General features: G+C 34.9%; 1 protein-coding gene across 7 annotated transcripts in view; it reads right to left on the bottom strand.

The window, feature by feature from the left end:
• The window catches only part of PHC3 (polyhomeotic homolog 3), a 78,028-nt gene that overhangs the window by 50,523 nt on the left and 5,891 nt on the right, over window positions 1-21,614 (bottom strand). For 6 of the 7 annotated variants that reach the window (XR_013766503.1, XM_079155774.1, XM_079155772.1 and 3 more), the window contains 2 exons: window positions 19,817-19,972; window positions 18,691-18,768 (listed from right to left, as the gene is read on the bottom strand). Coding sequence is in view for 6 of the 7 variants with exons in the window: in XM_079155774.1 (XP_079011900.1) it covers window positions 18,691-18,768; window positions 19,817-19,972 (234 nt within the window). In the remaining variant the exon portion in view is untranslated. The remainder of the gene's footprint in view (window positions 1-18,690; window positions 18,769-19,816; window positions 19,973-21,614) is intronic. The other variant, XM_079155776.1, reaches the window with a different exon arrangement.

Below are 21,614 nucleotides of genomic sequence, written 5' to 3'. Positions count from 1 at the left end.
AGGCTTATCTCAGCAGCACGAGGTTTCTGATAATCCCCAGGGCTGTATAAACCTCAGCGACCATGGAATTCTGATCCACTGTTGAGCCAGCCTCACAAGTCACAGGATGTCAGCCTACTCTGCATCAGTCATGGCAATTGAGGGCTTATGACACCCCCTACCAAACATTACAACAGCTGCAGTAGTCATTGTTTTAGGGATTGGTATTAAAGGACGTTCCCAGCGAATGCCCAAGTACAAAGCTGAGATAAATACCTGCTTACTTGATGCAGACAAGGATGAACTACCACAAGGATCAAGAACAAAACAACATCACCAAATGGACAAAAGTTGCCAGTGATTGACCCTAATAAGATGGAGATATATGAATGGCCTGACTAAGAACTAAAAATATCTATTTTAAGGAAGCTCTGTAAACAAAAAAAAAAAAAAAAAATAGAAAAACAAGTCAGAAATTTATCACAGAAATTTAACATAGCAGTTGAATTAAAACACACACACACACACACACACACACACACACACACACACAAATCCTAGAGCTAGAAAAAACACTGAACAATATTTTAAAAATGCAACACAGAATCAAGAGCAGAACTGATCAAGCAAAATAATCAGTAAACTCAAAGATAGGTATTTTAAAATATCCAGAGGATAAAAGAGAGAGAGAGAAAAAAAAAAAAGAAATGCTCAAAGATTATAAGATTTATGGGATGGCATTAAAAGAACAAATGTATAAATCATTGGTATTCAAGAGGGAATACAAAAAAGAGAAAGAGGATATAGCCAGGGATGGTGGTAACACCTATAATCCCCCACCAACTTGGGATGCTGAGGCAGGAGAATCACAAGTTCAAGGCCAGTCTCAGCAATTTAGACTGGGAACATAGCTCTGGTAAAGCATCCCTTTGTTCAATCCCCAGAAATTACATATGCAAGTACAGGAAGGTCTAAAGTCTCCAACCAGATTTAATCCAAATTTAAGATTATCATATGATACATTTTGATTGCACTATCAAAGACTAAAGATAGGGAGAGGATCCTGAAAACAGAAAAGAAGTACATTGTATATAAAGGAGTTACAATGTGGCCAGTAACAAACTTCTCAGTAGAAACTTTACAGGCCAAGGGGAAACTGGGATCACATATTCAAAGTGTTAAAGACAAAAAAGTGGCAATCAAGAATATGTACCCAGAAAAACTCTCCTTCATAAATGAGATGGAGATCTCCAGAAAAACAGTATCTGAGTGAGTCTGTCACCACCACACCTGTCTTACGATAGATATTAAAGGGAATTCTTCAGGCTGAAAGGCAAGGACACTAAAGAGTAATATGAAAACATTTGAAAGTATAAAACTCACTGGTAAAAAGACATACAATTTATCAAGATGAAATTATAAAGAAACAAAACCTGAATAGACCAGTAATAAGGAAATTGAATCAGTAATAAAAAGCCTAGGACCATCAAAAAAAAACCGAGGACCTGATGACTTCACTGCTGAATTTGATCAAACATTTAGAGAAAAACTAATACAAATTCTTCCCAAACTATTCCAAAAATACTGAAAGGAAGGTAATACTTCTAAACTCATTCCACAAGGCCAGAATTACTCTGATACAAAAACCATATGTGGACACAACAATAAAGAAAACCTGGCCACTATCCCTAATGAACACAGATACAAAAACCTCAACAAAATACTAGCAAACTTGGGCTGGGGAGATAGCTCAGTTGGTAGGCAAGCACTAAGCCCTGGGTTCAATAACCAAGACTGAGGGGGGAAAAAAAAAAAAAAAAACTAAAATACTAGCAAACTGAATACCACATTAAAAAGATCATTCACCATAATCAAATGAGATTCACCCCAGGGATTAAGGATTGTTCAACATAATCAATAAATGTGGCATAATACATGAACAGAACTAAGGACAAAAACTGCATAAGTCTTTTTTTATTGTTTGTTCTATTTAGTTATACATGACAGAATGCATTTTGATTCACTGTACACAAATAGAGTACAATTTTTCATTTATCTGTTTGTACACAATGTAGAGTCACACCATTTGTGTAATCATACATGTACATAGGGTAATGATGCTTGTCTCATTCCACCATTTTTACTTCCCCCTGCCTTCTCCCCTCCCCTCATTTCCCTCTACACAATGCAAAGTTTGTATAATCATTTCCCCAGATGCAGGAAGAAAAAACTCTTGACAAAATTCAACATCCTTTCTTAATAAAAATTCTCAAGAAATTAGGTATAGAAGTAATGTACCTGAACACAATAATAGGTCAAACATGACAAACCCACAGTCAACATCACAATGAATGAGAAAAAGCTTTCAGTTTTTACAACAAGATTTACAACAAGACAAAGATGCCAACTTTTGCCACTTAATCCAACACAGTAATGGAAATCCTAACCAAAGCAACAAAGCAAGAGAAAGAAATAAAGGGCATCCAAATAGGAAAGGAGGAAGTCAAATTATTACTATTTGCAAATAACATTGTCTTATATAGAGAAAATACTAAAGACTATCAAAAACTATTAAATCTATGAATTCAGTGAAGTTGCAGAATATAACATACAAATCAGTAGTTTTTCTATATACTATCTAATTTACAATAGCTACAAAAAAATTAAATACTTAGGAATAAATTTAACCAAGGAATTGAAAGATCTCCACACTGAAAATTATAAGACCTGAAACTATTAAACGACTATAAAAAAATAGGGAAAGAGCTCTAGGACATGGGTATGGGAGCTGACTTTTTGAAAATGACTTCAAAAGTACAGACAACAAAAGCAAAAATACACAAATGGGATTACATAAAACTAAAAGCTTCTGCACAGTAAAAGAAACAACCAACAGAATGCAGAGACAACCTACAGAACACAAGAAAACACTCGTAAATTACATATCTGATAAGGGATTAATCCAAAATATATAAGTAACTCAAAACAACTCAACAGTAACCATTTGAACAAATAACCTGGCTTAAAAGAGGACAAAAGACCTGAATAAACATTTCTTGAAAGAAGACATACAAATAGCCAGGAATGTGAAAAAATGCTCAACATCACTCATTATCAGGGATATGCAAGTCAAAACCATGAGAATTCACCTTGTTTTTGTTAGAATAGTTATTACCTATGTACGTGATTACACAATGGTATGAATCTACATTGTGTACAGCCATAGAAATGAAAAGTTGTACTCCATTTGTTTACAATGAATCAAAATACAGTGTGTAAAAATTAAAATTAATAAAAGGGGAAAAAGGGCTGGGGATATAGCTCAATTGGTAGAGTGCTCACCTCACAAACACAAGGCCCTGGGTTCAAATCCCCAGCACCGCGAAAAAAAAAAAAAAAAAAAAGAGGAAAAATAGTAATTAAAATCTCATATAGCTAGAGAACAAAAAGAGTAGTTATTATCAAAGAAAATAGTAATGGCAAGGATATGGAGAAGAACAAACTCTTACATATTGTTGGTAGGGATGTAAATTAGTATAAATATTATGGAAAGCAGTATGGAGATGCCCCGCAAAATTAAAAATAGAACTACCATATGATGCAGCAATCTCACTACTGGGTATACATTCAAAGGAAATGAACTCAGCATGTCAAAGAGAGCTGCACTCTCATGTTTAATGCAGCACTAGTCAAGATAGCCAAGGTATGGAATCAACCTAAGTGTCCGCCAGCTGAAAATTTAACAAAAATGTGGTATATATACAAAATGAAAGACTACTCAGCTATAAAAAAAAAAAAAAAAAAAGAATTAAGTACTGTTATTTGCAGCAACAAAGATAAATTTGGAGGATATTATGTTAAGTGGAATAAGTCAGGCACAGAAAGACATACACTGCATGATTTCATTCACGTGTGGAATCTAAAAAAAGCTTATCTCATGTAAGAGTAGAATGGAGACTACCAGAAACTGCGGCAATTAGCGGGGAGATATTTGTCAAAGGATAGAGAATTACAGTGAAGTAGAATGAATAAGTTCAAGAGATTTATTGTACTTCATGTTGACTATAGTTAATAATCACAGGCAAAGAGAGTGAATGCTAAATCTCAACAAAATGATAACTGTGAGCTAACATTTGTTAATTAGCTAGATTTAACCTTTCACAATGTATATATATTTCAAAACATCACAATATGTACACAACAAATACAATTTACTGTAAATTAAAACATTTTTTAATTTCAAAAAGTGATATCATGGAGACAACAATAATGTACTGGGACATGAGAAACAAAATGACACTAGCATTTTTAGTAATCCAGGACATTTGTTATACTGAACAGTGACTAGAAGAAACTGAAAGTTTCACAGAAAGATCCATATGTAACTTCCTATGAGTCTATAATCATTAAACAATAAAAAGTAAGCTAAGCTGGGTGTGGAGGCCATCATCTGTAATCCCAGTGGCTCGTGAGGCTGAGGCAGGAGGATAGTGAGTTCAAAGCCAGACTTAACAATTTAGCAAGGCCCTAAGCAATTCAGTGAGACCCTGTCTCTAATTAAAATATAAAAAAAAGGTTGGGGATGTGGCTCAGTGGTTAAGGACCCTGGGTTCAATCTTAGGAACCAAAAAAAAAAGTAAGCTGAGCACAGTGGCCCACATTTATAATCCCAGGGATTTGGGAGGCTGAGGTAGGAGGATTGCAAGTTGGAGGACAGCCTGAAAATTTAAGACAAACTCTGTCCCAAAATGAAAAGGGTTGGAGATGTAGCTAAATGGTACAATACCCATAGGTTCAATCTCTAGTACTACAAAAAATAATTTTTTTAAAAAAGGGAAAAGTGGGTACATAACAGTTGGTTATCCAATTATTTAAATCTGAATCTTTCAAGTATTTCATAATTTTAATTTTAATAAAATACTTAAATCTATAATTCAATGCATAAATATAATACAAATTTATTCTGCAATCTGAATTTTACCTCTACCACATCACTGAAACCCAATTACTAATAGTCACTAATGACATCCAAAAAATTTGGAGATTTTTTTCAGATCACCCTTAGTCTTTTTCACCAGCTCTTTTTTCTGACCCAACCACAAAATGTTTTATCCTTTGTCCTCAACATTTTTATCCTCCAATTCCTAGATTATCACATCTACTTCCACAGTTTCAAACAATTCAATCCTGATGACTCTCAACTCTTGACTATAATCCCTTATTTTGGAGCTCTAGATCCAAATACCTATAGAACACTTCTTTCTGGAGTCTCTTATCAACCCAAACTCAGGATGTTTAAACCTCAGACTGACTGTCATTCCTTCTAAACCAGCTTCTCAGAAAATGGCACTGCCTGTCGTCTAAAATTCCCCTCAGCACAGATTATCTGGGAATCATCCAGATTCTTCCTCCAACTTTACCACACACGAGTGAAATTAGACACATGTCTTGTTTCTACATCTTTTGTTCTTCTCCATTTTGACTTTGTAATCACTTAGTTTGAGAGTCTAGGCCCATGACAACCCCAGCTACATTACCTTAAAAGCTACAAACTGATTTACCTCCCTGGAATCATATCCCTCCTAAGGCTTGCCAAATAATCTTTCTCTGATTTTATTTAGCCACCAATTTGCTCTACCTCTCCTTTCCCTGATTTTATTAATATTAATTACCCATCTAAAAATATTCTGAATAGGGTTGAGGGTGTAGTATACTGGTAAAGCACTAGTAGACCCTAGGTTTAACAAAAAGAAACTAACAAAAAGAAAAATTTTCTGGATAATGTTCAACTTCCTCTGATAACCTTTCCATAATCCCCTCTCGCACCTCCAAACACATCCTTCACATTATTCATACAAAGCTAATTAAAATGTCATGATCTTTCAGGTCTTTATGGCACTGGTAACAATGTTTCTGATTGGAATGAGCATCCTTCCCAACCACACAGTAAACAATGCCTCAAAAATCAGTTACTCTAATAAGCTTTTTAAGGCATCTCTATAGTCCAAAGAACTGACTACTTCGCCCACTTTTTGCCTATTTGCTATCATTCATATATGTACTTCTAGCATAAAATTTTTTCTCTTTTTCTCTCTCTTTTGACTGTTTTTTCCCACCCCAGAACTGGGATCAAACCCAAGGCCTCACACATGTAGGATAAAATCCTAAGACTCACAAAAATGGCAACACAATAACAAAAAGGAAAGAAGAAAGAGACAAATTCAGTCAACAGTAGGACATTCCATAAGACAAGTGAATTTAGTTCTTCAAATATCACGAAAGAAAAACAAAAAAAGATGAGGAGACTTTTTTATATTATAGAACAAAAAGACAGAACACCCAAATGTACTGTGTGATCCTTAATAAAATCCTGGATGGGAAGAAAGTTTGTAAAAGGAATAACCTTTTTGGAAGACTACAAAGTAAATCTGAATATGGCTCACATACTAGATATTAGTGTATTGATGCTGAATTTCTTAGATGTGATAAAATGCTACTTTTGCTATGCAGGAAAATCTCCTTAGGACAAAGACTAAAGAGTCATGCTGCCTACAAATTTTCAAATCATCAGGAAAATGGTCTATGCACAGATAGGGAGATAGAGCAAATATGGCAAACAACAAATGATATAGCTCTAAGAAAGGTATGTGAGGTTGACTCTATAGTATTTCTATTTTTCTATGGGTTTAAATGATTTCAAAACAACTGGGATAGCAAGGTACAGTGGCACATACCTGTAATCCAAGCAACTAGGGAGGCTGAGGCAGGACTATCTGAAGTTTAAGGCCATCCTCAGCAATTCAGCAAGGCCTAAGCAACTTAGTGAGATCCTATCTCAAAATAAAAAATAAAAAGGGCTAGGGATGTGGTTCAGTGGTTAAGTGCCCCTGGATCTAATCTCTATACCAAACAAAGCAAAGCAAAACAAAAACTGGGATCTAAAACAACAACATGAAACAAAAAGCATACATAAATTAAAACAGAAAGGAGGAGTCATCTATTTCAAGATTATACTATCCTATTTCTATACAGAGTGAAGGTAGTTAGAGTCCAAAATATATGAAGGAAGAAATTAGAGCAAGAGTCAACCCAAAGTTTACAGGTACGGGGGCAGAGTTAAGAAGTGGGGCCCCTGGGTTCAATCCCCCGTACCAAAGAAAAAGAAGTGGGGCTAAAAACTGAGGATTATCTAAAGGTCTATCCATAAAACAGATTCACATATAATAAATAAGCTCACCACACTTACACCTAGAACAACAGGCATCTAAACCTTCCGGATAGATAGGACTCTTCTCTAAGTCAAAGGAACTGCCAGGAAAAAGCTCAGTTTCTGAAGTAGATACTCCGATATTGCAGTAAAGCTCTCCTTATTCTGTAACTGCCACTCCACAACTTAACTGTCATCTCCATACCTGTACACCTTCAACTCCAACCATACCAAGATATAGCAACAATCACCATCACTGTTATTCCTGTATGCAAACACCAACATTCCAAACAGTCGTTCCACTTAAGGAGAGGGCCCTACTGGGAGCACCTGCAGAGCAGTGGAGAAAACCCATGGTAATTAAGTGACAATCATGCACTCTTAAACATAAGCAGAAAACTAAGAATTTGGAAAGAAAACAGCTTTCAAGAACACAGCTTATAAGAGAAAAACCAGCAGCAGAATGGAAGAAAAAGACTAAGAGAGTTCCTAAGGAAAATAGATTAATAGAGAAATGGAGAAAAACTTTTATTTTAACATCTGAGAAGTAGGGCTGGGGTAGAGTGCTTGCCTAGCATGTGCAAGGACCTGGATCCAATCCACAACACAAAAAATGATATAAAGATAAAAAATAAAAAGTCTGATAAGTGTCATCCGTACAGAAAAACTGGATACTATGAAGAGAATGAGCAAACAAGAAAATGCTCCTAGGAATTGGAAATACAATGGCTGAACTAAAACTTAGTGGGGGGAGTTGTTCAAGGAAAGGGTTAAAAAAAAAAAAAAGTCCAACATCCCACAACAGAAAAAGAATGAAAAGGTAAAAGAAATAAAGGATCAATCCAGAAAAACCAACATTCAACCAAGAAGCTCAAAAGAGAGAACAAGATGAAAGATGTAGCCCAGTGGTACAGTGCATGCTTAGCATGTGAAAGGCCCTAGGTTCAATCCCTAGCACCAGAGAGGGAGAGGGATGGAGGGAGGAAGAGAGAACAAGAACAGAGAAACAAAAGAAAACTTTTCTTGTAAATTTTTACAGTTTCACATACGTGAACATTAAATACCTAGTTTTCACCCAGAGAGGGTCCTTACAAGTGTCCTACATAATGATTTCTAGACATGAAACTTAAAAAAAAAAAAAACCTAAAGAGAATAGGCAAATCTAAAAGATTCCAGAAAGAATCAGCAGTTACCCCAGAGCAATGATAATGAGACTAATAATAGCCTTTTCTGCAGGAGTATCTAAAATTTTGAAGTTGGTGGGTTTTTTATTCTTTTGTTGTTTTTATTTTGTTTTGTGGTGCTGGATATCAAACCTATGGTCACACAACTGCTAGGCAAGCACTCTACTACTGAACTACAATCCCAGCCCCAATAACTAAAATTTTGAAAATAATAATCCTTGTTTTCAAATTTCCAAAGAATAATTTCAAGATAAAATTCATGTAAAAATAATTATAAAAAATGTATAGGGAGAGAATTCTCAGGCTGACAAGGGATTCAAAATCTATTTTTCGTGTAATCTTTAAGAGTAGATACTTCAACAAAACAAATTACTATCAATTTACTTGTCTGTATCCTCAGTGTGCTCTAAAACTTTTGTTCACTTTGAGTCCTTGGTACCAACATTGTGCCTGACACTAAGTAGACACTGAAAGTACTGAAACAGATTATCCTCATTAGTATGGACCAACACAGGTTCCCACACAATAATAATCCCTGTAACTGAGATCAACTTTTTCAGGATAATGAGCACATAATACCTCTTCTCTGCAAATGCTGCCCTCCGCAACCCCCCCACACACACCTTGATGGTGTCCATGTTGCCCAGGATGGTCTTGAACTGTTGAGCTAAGTGACCCTCCTCCCTTGGCCTCCCAAGTAGATGGGACTACAGGCATTTACCACCATACCCAGCTCTCTTATCTATTTCCTAAAAAAATGGAAGCCCCATACAAGAAGCTTTCTCAGACTACTACAATTCCCAAAAATATCTTTTCTGTGAACTCCTACAATATTTATCATTTGATTTTTTAACATTATGCTACTTACTATTTGTTATGTTTAGTCATAATTCTTCAAATGAGTATTACTGTCCCTGAGGGAAAGGTCTTTAACTCATGCCCCTCCTCAGGGCAATTAACACAATGTTAGACAATAGATACACCTGCTAACTGGCACCTGGCAACAGAATCTCACTACTAGGTCAGAATTACACCCTCTTCAATAATCCAATTTCAGGCCATCAGAATGTACCCTAAAATGATTACAGATAATTCACTTGCAATAACAAAAAATTAACATTAAAATTATGCATTACATATTTGAGTTACTACATGCCTACTATGTGACAAGCACATGTATTTTCATAATACATATAAACTATTTAAGAAACCTTGACAGAATCAACTAAACCACTAATTCTCAAACTTTTTTTTTTTTAATTTAAATAAAACTCTTCAAATGTAATCTTATTTAGAACTCAAGATTTAAAGAGATCACAGAAATGCTCTGTTTGGCTAAAGCTTAAAGTAAGGCCCACAGCCCAATCTATCTTAGATTACCATAACAAACTACCACAACTAGATGGCTTAAACAACAGAAATCTGGGGCTGGAGGTATAGCTCAGTGGTAGAGTTCCTGCTTATCATACACAAGAGGCTATGGGTTCAATCCCAGTACCAAATTTTTGGTTTTGATTTTTAAAAATTACAAACAACAGAAATTTACTTCTCACCATTGGAAGGAATAGAGCATCCAAATCAATGTGCTGGTCAATTCAGTTTCTGGCAAAGGCTCTCTTCCTGGCTTGTAGCCTGCTGCCTTTTCATTGTTCCTCCCTTTATGGAGGTCGCATGATCTTCCTCTTTTTCAGAAACATCAATTCTATCAGACCATGACTCTACCCATAAGACCTCATTTAACTTTAAATTACTTCCTTTTTTGGGGGGGGAGGGGTGCTGGGGATCGAACCCAGGGCCTTGTGCTTATAAGGCAAGCACTCTACCGACTGAGCTATTTCCCCAGCCCCCTAAATTACCTCCTTAAGGACCCGATTTTTAATACAACCAGTTAGGGTTTCAACATATGAGTTCTAGGAAGAGAATTCAGTTATATCACTATTTACAGAACCTTCTCCTTGATCCAAATCAAGAAATACCTGAAAAAACAAAAAAACTTAAAAAAATAAAAACTGATCCTTCCGTTCATAAGCGTGATGACTAGGTGTTCACACTATCATGTAAGATGTGCCTCCCTCTAAACCTTGATCCAACATAAGCACATTACCTGTCTGATGTAAGAAATAAATAAATAAATCTAATTAGACCACTTAATTTTACAAAAAACTGGGAGTACAGGAAGGCTAAAGAACTTGTCTGAAGTCACACCACAGAATTTAACATTAAAACCCAGATGCCTCGTCTCCATTCCCCCAAACTTTCTCTTATGAAATGCCACAAACAGTAGTTACATCATCAGAAACTACCACTGAGCTTGACTTGAATCTTCAATGAGCCATACTGCGAGACATCATTAATTACTAGATCTCCCATTTGAACTCCAAACTCATCTATCAATACCTACTAAACATCTACGAATGTGTCTAATACCCATCATAAACTTACATCCAAAACCAACTCCTGCTTTTATTCCTCAACACCTGCTTGACCACTCCATCCTTCCAGATGTCTAAACCAAAACACTGGAGTCATCCTTGACTCCCTGCCTTTCCTTACATCTTTTATTCAACCTGCTCACTCTACTTTTATAATAAAATGTTAAAGAAAAAATTATTCAGAATCTTGCTAATCACTTTTCAGCCCTCACCCACCATCACCCATCAGTGCAAGAACCAGTATCTCTCACTTGGATTATTACAAAAACCCCTGAACTGCCCTCTCATGTTTCTGTTTTTGTCTCTAACAGTCTGCTTCTCAAAATTAGAGTTATGCTACAAACCAGTGTGAGATCATGTCACTTTTGTGAGATTGTCACTACCCCCCTAAACTACTATTCAATAGCTTCCCAACTGATGTCAAGTAAAATCCAAAGGTTAATAATCTAGGATTAGTATTACCTTTTATTTTTATTTTTTATTTTTTGAGACAGGGTCTTGCTAAAATGCTTAAGTTCTCACTAAGTTGCTGAGGTTGGCCTCAAACTTGAGATCCTTCTGTCTCAGCCTCCCAAGTTGCTGGGATTACAGGTGTGCACCACCATGCTGGCTAGAACTACCTTTCTGGTGTCATCTCTAAACCATACACTCACTCTTTCATTTCACTCCAGTCACGCAGCCCTCCTTTCGGGAATATGTCTGCCTCCTTTATCCTCCTTCAAATGGAACTTTTATTAAAGAGGCTTTTCCTGATCACTGCAAAACAGCAAATTTCTCCACCCCATTCCCCTTCCTTGCTTTATTTCCCTCTACGGTACTTACCACCATCTGACCTATTATACCCTTGTTTACTGTCTATCCCTAGCTCCACTAGAACAGGATGTTTGTTTGTTCTGTTACTGTATCCCCAATACTTAGACGAGTATACAGTACATATTCAATGCTCAATAAGTATTTGGTGAATGAGTGAATGCATGAATTAATAAAGGCACAAAACTGAGTTTAAAAGTTCATCTTGTCTAGTAATACAACTAGAAAACTATTAAAAACAAGTTTTTCCCCATTTTGAGAGAATAGTACAGTGAACTGAAGTCAAATCTGGGATTAATGTAGATTCTAGGGTCAAAAAGGAATAAGGCAAGGCAATGAGATTCAAGTAGCCCTTGAGTCATTTAAGGACTTTTGACTGCAGTCTCCAGTCACATAATCTTTTCCAGCTACAAATGCCCAAATGCTTAGAAGAGGAAGTATACATAGAATATGATGGTACTTCACTTACATGAAAACAAACAATATTAACCTCAGGACTATCTTTTTTTGCATTTATGTATAGAAATGCATAGTAATAGGAAAGCATCACACAAACTTTGTCAAGGCAAGTATGAAAAGGGGATGTTTACTTTCACTCTACACTTTTATTGTTTGCAGTACTGGGATGAAACCCAGGGGCACTCTAACCACTGAGCACATCCAGTCCTTTTTAATTGAGAGAGTCTCACTAAATTGCTGAGGCTGGCTTTGAACTTGCAATCCTCCTGCCTCAGTCACCCCAGTAACTGAGATTACAGAGACTACAGACATGCACTATCATGCTGGACTTGCTCTATATACTTTTATTGTCCATCTCTTATTCAAAAAGTTTATTCTTATTCAGGCAACATAAATATTAACAAAATTTTTCAGTCTCCTTCCTCAGAGATAATCACTGATAGCTGTTTTGTAGTATTAAAAGTTTTTCTCTCTGCATAATCAGGCAGATGTATAGACATAACTTTTTTTTTCTTTTTTAAAAAAATCTTTAGTTGTAGATGGACACAATACCTTTATTCTATTTATTTATGCGGTGCTGAGAATCGAACCCAGTGCCTCACACATGCGAGGCAAGCACTCTGCCACTGAGCCACAACACCAGTCCTAGATATAACTTTTTAAAAGTAAGTCAAATGACAAGAAGTCTACTTCCAGAAGGATGGAGGAGATGTACTTTTCCTTATTCCTCCCATGAAGTACAACTAAAAATCCTGGATGCAACATATAAAACAAACATCAAAAGAACCAAAAAGGGGCTGGGGATATAGCTCAGTTGGTAGAGTGCTTGCCTTGCAAGCACAAGGCCCTGGGTTCAATCCCCAGCACCACACACAAACAAAAAAAAAAAAGATACCAAAAGGTGAAGAAAAGCAGATTGGCTGGAGACTGGAGACCTTGTGAACATCACAGGGGTGAGTTCCCTGGGTTTTCTTTTTGTCTCATATAACCCAAACTTGGAACTGAAGAAGTTAGTAACCCAGAAACACCAGTGGACAAAAACAAAACAGTCTGACAAAAGCTTGCTCTTTTTAGCCAAAGGACCAAGAAAAGGAAAGCCAAGCAACACAGAACACTCAAGACAATAATTAGTTTACTATGGGCAAACACCAAAGAAAAAAACTGTGGCTCCACCCACAACAAAAAACTAGATTTTCACCCGCAAAATCCCATCCTCCAGTCAACCCTCCACAATTAGTTAGAGTAAGAGAAGGTCAAGCAAAGAGCCAGGGCCTTCATCCCAACCAGGTAGTAATAAACCACCAACAACACAATGTACTGTGCAGTATGGGGGTGGGGGGACCACACAGGAAGCCGTAACAAGGCACTCCGGTTCTTCCCAGCCAGGGAGGCTTCCAGAGGCCCAATGGGAAGCCAGAACTCCCGCCACAGCTCAGCAATTAAGAGAAGGATTCCCTCCAGTGTCAACAGAAGACAAATGAAGAAGCTGGACTTCTATCCCATACAGTAATATAGAAGTGACACATCCTCCCATTCAGAAGGTTTAAATAAGATCCAGTTGTACAACATAATACTAAAAATGTTCAGGTTTCAATTGAAAATCACCTCTTAAGACAGATTTTAAAGTAGCTATCATAAAAATGCTTCAAACAAGCAATTATGAGCATACCAAAACAAATGAAAAGGAAAAAAGTCACAACAAAGAAATAAAAGATATGTGGAAGAAACAAATGGAAATTTCAGAACCAAAAAATAGAATAATCAAAATGAAAGAGATCACACTACACATTCTTGCTTTTTACACTCAATACACAATAAAAATCAAAGTCAGTCTGTATGCACCTGTACAGGTATAGTACTCCATTGTATGAACTCTCACTAATTGTCCTACAATTAATGGACACTTAGATTGTCTGACATTGTAAACCACGCATACACACATAATTATCTATGGGGGTTTTTTTGGTTTTGGTTTTTGGTTTTTTTGCAGTGCTGGGGGTCAAACCCATAACCTTGCATATACTAGGCAAGTGGTCTAGCACTGAGCTATATGCTCAGCCTGTCATTTTTAATGATATCATTAAAAGTTAACAGTCATATGAGGGGCTGGAGGTGTAGCACATGTGAAGCTTTGGGTTTGATCCTCAGCATCGCATAAAAATAAATAATAAAGGTACTGTGTCTATCAATAACTAAAAAAATGTTTTTTTTTAAACAGAGTGCCATATGAGGGCTGAGGTCCAGTGGTAGAGCGCTTGCCTAGCACATGTGAGGCACTGGGTTCAATCCCCAGCACCACATAAAACTAAATAAACAAAATAAAGGTATTGTGTCCATCTACAACCAAAAATATTAAAAAAAAAAACCAGAATGCCATATGAAAGGACATGCACATTTTAAATTTTCATACAAACTGCCAAATAACTCTTCAGAAATGTTGTACCAATTTACATTCCCATTAATAGTATATGAGTGTTCCAACTAGTTCACATCCTTGCCAGCAATGATTATTGTTTAACGCCTTGCTTTTGAATTTGACAGGTGAAAATGGGATATCATAGTTATTTTTACATATATTTCTTTATTATTAATATGATAAATGCATTGTTATGTCTTTCAAAGTCAAAAGTAATCCTTCCCCCCCCCACCCCTGGTGCTAGGAAGTAAACCCAGGGCTTCAAGCATGTAAGGTTAAGTGCTCCACCACTGAGTTGAGACCCCCAGCCCAGTCTTTCTTTTAAAAATTCCTGGGGCTGGGGACATAGCTCAGTTGGTAGAGTGCTTGCCTTGCAAGCACAAGGCCCTGGGTTCGATCCCCAGCACTGCAAAAAAAAAAAAAACTCCCATGTAGGGTCTTCTGTGAATGTTCATTGTTTATCTTATAATATGAAAGAGACTTTTGGATTTTAGAAATAAAAGCCATTTGACATACATGGTGCAAATATATTCTCTTCCATTATGTTATTTTTAACCTTGTTTCTGTTGAGGTTTTTTGGGCAGCACCAGAGTTTTTAAATGGTTCAGATTTCATTTTGGCAAGCCAAATTTACCTAAACCTTATCCTCTTTCAATTGAAGTGCTGAAGACACCAACATTAAGGTTCAGTCCCAATTAATTTTGGAGTCAAACAACCATAATGTCACCACCATCACTATTAGTATTTGTCTAGACAGAAATAGCTGTCCTGACCCAATAAGGGGAAAGAAGATAATGCTGGCACCTGCTAGTTACCTATACATTCAATTAACAAGTATATTCCCCAAACCACATACATAGTTTCCCCAGATTATATGCCTGGGTATTTGGCTTGATTTTTATGTAATATTCATTTCCTCACTGAGATCCCATTCCAACTCTATACCCAAACCTATCTAGCTGGTTCCTCAACAGCCTACCCTGTAGCACTTTCTGGAGGCTAAACCCCTTCAACTTTACCTGAAAACTTACCTCAAAATAACCCAAACTCACTGTGCTAATTATAGCCAAATTAATCACAAACTTTTTGAGATTTACCTTCCACAAACCTTCTTTAACTTAAGACATTCACAAATATACATCCTTAGTTTTGTCACATCCTTAGTTTTATCCTCTTTCACCCTAGACTTTAGCCCAAGAATATTACTTTACCAGTGTTTGTGATTAAGTTAGCTAAAAATTAGCACAAAGTTATTTGAACTTTAATGTACTGATATGAAGCCAAGTCTGAAACATTGATTTGCTCTTCTGTTCTTTTTTTTTAAATATATTTTTCACGTGGACACAATCCTTTATTTATTTATTTTTTATGGTGCTGAGGACTGAACTCAGGACCTCATGCATGCTAGGCAAGTGCTCTACAACTGAGCCACAACCCCCGCCCCTGATCTGCTCTTCTCTATTGATAATTTTCTTGTTTTTGTTAGGTTTTATTACTTGGGGAAACTAAGTCTTAAAGGAATTAAGGTTTGTACCTGTTCTAAGTCTTAAATGATTACTTTGTAACTGGTTAAACAAACAACTCTTATTTAGGTTAAAACAATATTGTTAACACCCAAAATATATGTGACTAGGTATATGTATGCATCTGAGCACTATATGTCTAAGCCTTGTCTAAGTGTTATGTAAAAGTTTACAAAATGAAAGCTTATATAAGTTTACTGGCAAGACAAACAATAAGTGCTCTCTTTTATACATTGTACCTGGTACAGAAGAGCTGGACCACATTTGAACACCTGTCCTATATCTGTTTGCTTTGACTAAGTCAATTTCTGATGATTAAAACTGTTTGCTAAATGTATTAGAGATTTAAGGCTATTCTTTGATTTTTGTTAACCCTTGCAGACCTTATTATTGTTGTTATATTGTTGTGATTATTGTTGTTATACACTCTGGATTCTAAATGGTACTTTAAAAGTTAAAAAATAAAATAAAATAAAATAACTAGAACTCTGAATACTAGACTGCCACCTAATGGCTCATTATTATCATTACCTAGAGATTTCTACTGCCATGCTCTGCCTCTGTTTTGGATATTAACCTCAATTTACTAAGTTACTTTGGCCATTATGATACATACTGCTAATCAATTCATTTGACTAGAATTCTATGTAGAATTATAAATAAAACAAATGTGATATATGATGTATTGTTCTTTTTTTTAACACTAGGCATTTATTCTCCCTTCATGTTTCTTTTCCCTAACCAGTCATTCACAAGTGCATGCATACTACATGGTAGAATATTTCCTGGTTTATACCAAGAAGCATTAACGATGTCATAAAAAATAAACACAATCATTGGAATTTTAATTTCTGTGAATGTCACATACACAAAATCATAAGATAAAACAATTTAAAAGGATGCCTTTTAATTATGAGACAACAAAATTATCTATATATATGAACACATATATCTTAATGTTATTCCATAAATAAAAAAATAAAGAATTTGTCTATAATTTCAACTAACCAACAAAATATTTACTAATCCTTCCCTTAACTATAACCACGTTAAATCAAGACATCTGACATCAATAATCATTAATTACAGTATTCATACTTAAGAGTTAAGATTAAATTTTTCATAACTAATTTTGTCATATTCCAGGATACTTATGAGTTTAAAAAAAGATTTTTTAATTAAAAATGTTAGATCAATAGTCATAAAAACAAGTACATGCTGAACACAGCATGTACATAGCAAAGACCATCCCCTTAACTGAAGAAATACAGCATAAATTCATCTTCAGTTTCTTAAGAACTATAATCTATATTTTACTGAAGTCAATTTTACAGAGTATGAAAGTACTACTATTCTGGACCAGGAAAAATATCTAGAAAGGACATTTTTAGGATGACATAATGGTTTTCAACCAAAGGCAGTTTTGTCCCCCTAAGATATTTTTGGTTGTTACCTGGGGGAAGGAGAAAGCCATAATCTGCTGCTGGTATCCAGTGCCAGGGATGATGCCTCATAATGCACATGACAGCCACAACAAAAAACTATAATGACCCATAATGACTTTAGTTACAAGGCTGACAAACCTGAGAAAATTGATATAATTCCAATATAAACTGAATTGTATCAGTTAAATTTCTGGAGTTTAAAAATTTTCCTGTGGTTTCATAAAAGAACAATCTTGCTCTTAGGAAATACATATCCAAGTATTTAGAAGCATGGTTCAACCTACCCACAAGTGGTTCAGAAAAAAAAAAAAAAAAAAAAATATATATATATATATGTATATATATATACATATGCAGCAACAAAAAATAAAAGATAAAGTACTACAGCAAAATGCTAACACTAGGTGAATTCAAGTAGACGGTATTATAGGACTTTTTATTATTGTTGCAATTTGAAATTATATCCAAATAAGAAGTTATATTACCATGCCTATAAATTTCTTTTATCCAGGAAACTACAATTTCTCTATACATGCAACATAGCAAAATAGTTTTCTTTTATTCCTCCTCAAAATAAATTATCCAATCTTGAATGAATATTTACAAATTTGACCTTAAACAACTCAAGGTAAGCTAAAAAGTGTAATTTTGTTTGTTTGTTTTTTACTGTGCCAGGGATCAAACTCTGGACCTTGCACATGCTAAAAAAAATATAAATTTCTAAAATGTGAAATGCACAAAGCTAGAAATAGTTAGATGTCTACCAAGAACATGACATACTTTAGTATCTCACTAGACATTCATAGCCAATATGCCTGCACAGTGTATTTCAGGCTTTCAATGTACAATGAATTAAAACAATTTAGAATCACATGAGATCTGAATATAATCAATGGGAAAGATATACAAGAAATACAAAATGGTTTTTAAGGCTTACATTTTCAGAAATTTAACAATAATTCTGTATTCTCCAAATTTCATCATTCCTATTTCTAGGCACATGTTACTTAAAAGCATGCAACAAATCTACACTAATAGCTTCATGAATAACAGTATATTTTTAGAAAACAATAATTAATTTTTTTTTTTTTTAATCCAGGGGTTGTGGCTTAGTGGTAGAGCACTTGCCTAGCATGCATGAGGCACTGTGTTCAATTTCCAGCACCACAAAAAAAAAAAAAAAACTAAATAAACAAAATAAATTTTAAATCCAGGAAAAAATGTAGGGTACTTACAGATGTCTGGGACATACTTGACTGTTGTGTGACACTTCCTGTGGGGGACGTAGATGGTCTTCCACTGGATAAACTTGCCTAAAATAATAAAACCATTATAATATGCCTGCAAAATTTTAAAGTTAAAACCCTTCTGCTACCGAGAATAACACAAAACCAAAATAACAAAAGGCAAAAGGTCAATTTAATCTTTGGCCAAACAGATTTAAAAAAAAAAATAAAATAAAAATCTGAAAGATGAAAACAGGCCCAACAGCTAATCTGATTAGCTGTACTCACTGTCCGTTTCACTCTACAGGTCTCTGTCATCTTTGAAGTTGACTCACCACTCCACCATTACAAAAAGGACATTTGAACTACATCAAGAGCCAGTGGTTTCAGTTTCCTAACTCATAGTATGAACATGATGTTATTTAAAATTATACTACCGAAAAGAAGTAACATCTGGTATAACAGAAGTAAACCTTTTTCAGATTCACTCAACTGAGATCTTCCACAGGTGAGACTTAAGATTAAACTCACATTAAGTTTTATTTAAGTAGTATGATATTAATGAAAAACTCTAAACAGGTATTTAATCATAAAATTATTATGTTATTAGTAGAAATATGATTGGGTTTTAGAAAGGTGCATATATGCATTTTTGCATAGAAGATTTTTAGATATATATTAAATTGTTATAGCAGCCACCACTGAAGAGTGGAACACATGGCACATATGGAAAAAAAATCTCTATTTTATTTGCCTCTTAAAATGTTATACTGAGCAATGCTTTCAATGAATACAAATTATTTACGTAATAAAAATTTCACTTTTTTAAGAAGTAGAAATATAATTCATGAAACCCTAAGTATTCACTGTTGTACCTAGAACTTTGTGGACACAAAACCACACCACTATCCACTTTGGATAAAAAGCAGAGACAAAAGTTGGCAACAGTTATAAAACATATCCATTTTTTTCTCCAATTAACTTCTATTTGGCAATTTACTAATATTTCTTTTAGCACAAATAACCACATAACATCTGGGAACTCTGAAATAATACCAGGGTATTTATTTTCAGTAATTATCTGAAGATAATGTAAAGTTTGGCCTTATAAAATGCTTATTTATTTCAGTCTCACCTGAACAGCAGCAAGGCTCTGGAGCTGGGAACTGCTTAAATGCTGCTGCTGAAGAGCTGCAGTGTGCAGCATCAAGTGCTGCTGTTGAGCTGCATACATTTGCTGAAGGTACTGAGCAGCTGAACTGGGGGGTCGATGCAATGCCTGTTGAATTACCTGTGATAAGTCAATTGAACCAATGTCAAATCATAAGCACAACCTTCATCTGTGTTTTTCTCTTCTTGTTTTTTTTTTTTTTTTGGGGGGGGGGGCGATCAAACCCAGGGCCTTACACACACATTACCACTATACCATATCTCCAGTTCAAGCTTTTTCTTAACTATAAAATGAAGTAGAAAAATGACAGTTTAAAGTTTACTACTTTAAGATTCAATATCATCAAGTTTATTAACATATTTCTCTCCCAGTTACATATTGCTAGGATTCAGTTATACAAATTAAATTACCTAGTAGAGATAAATCATAAAAGGACCAAATAAGCATTTGAAGAAATCTTTAATATCACTAGTAATCAAAAATTTACAAATTAAAACAAAATACTATTTTCCAACTTTCAGATGGATAAAGATTTTAAATACTTTTACCTTGAGAAAATAAATCTTCCCACACTGTCAGTAAAAATTTAAATTGGTATAACCTTTTTTGGATAAAAGTTGGAAGAATTCAGGACTTAAGTATGGGGAGGAATACTTTGACTATGGAGCCATTACAAACAGTAATATGGCTCTACACTGTTCAATAGAGTAGCTACTAGCCACATGTGTCTACTGAATAGAAAAATATGGCTAATGCAACTAAGGAATTGGGTTTTAACTTTAACTGAACTTTGATTTTAACGTAAACAGCTACATACATAGATAATGGCTACCATGTTTCACAGTGCAGATGCAGACCTATATTAACAAAAAAACCCTCAAATTTATCAGCACATGAAAAAAGTTTAGAGTAAGATGTCGTTTTTATATCAAAAACTGATATAAAACTGATATAAACATTTGTGAGTATTCTTTGAGGATTAAATGAGGCATCTAGAACTCTGTGGAATATATTGTAGGTACTTAAATAATAGTGGCTAGTATCTTTTGAACAATTGCTATGTGCCAAGCATCTGATAAATGCTTCATGTGGATTATCTTCTTTAATTCTCAGCACACCTCTTTAAAGTAGACATACTTATTATCTCCATTTTACAAATGGAAAAACCAGTGTTTTAAGTAGGCTAAATAATTTCCCCAAATGCATACAGCTAGTAGTTCTCTGACTTCAGAGTTTGTGCTCTGAGTACCCTGTGAGTTCTTGTGTTTTTCTATTTTACCTGTTTGCTTCCTCTATCTCATAATTGCACTTTTCTTATAAATGCATTTAATTTTTTTTTTTTTTGATCCTGAGGCTCAAGGAGATTGCAGATGAGTAGAATGCTCTATAGATGAAAAAATTTCCCTAAGTCTATATTTCAAGTTCAAATACAAAATTTGAACCTAGAGACATTCTGCATGTTAGGATCTAGAAAAACATTAAACGACTACCGATGGGTAGCTAGACTGGAGGTGATTTTTAGCTTCTGGTTTGTACTTTTTTCTAAGTGTCTGAAAATCCTACAAAAATTATCAAACTATTTCTTTTTCTGAAAATTACTCAAAAATTATTTTTTAATGTTTTTAAATGTCAGATTTCTTAATTTCCACAATCTTTCCTATTAAAAAGACTCCTAAAAAGTATTAGTGAATATTAGAAAAATGTAAAATCTGATCATGAAATTTCACAAATAGATAAATGTGGAAAAGTTAAGTATTCTATT

Source organism: Sciurus vulgaris (assembly GCF_902686455.1).
Source record: "Sciurus vulgaris genome assembly, chromosome: 10".
In the NCBI taxonomy this organism is placed as follows: Eukaryota; Metazoa; Chordata; class Mammalia; order Rodentia; family Sciuridae; genus Sciurus; species Sciurus vulgaris.
The sequence above is the reverse complement of the archived record's forward strand: the minus strand, read 5'-3'. Positions and strand labels throughout refer to the sequence as shown.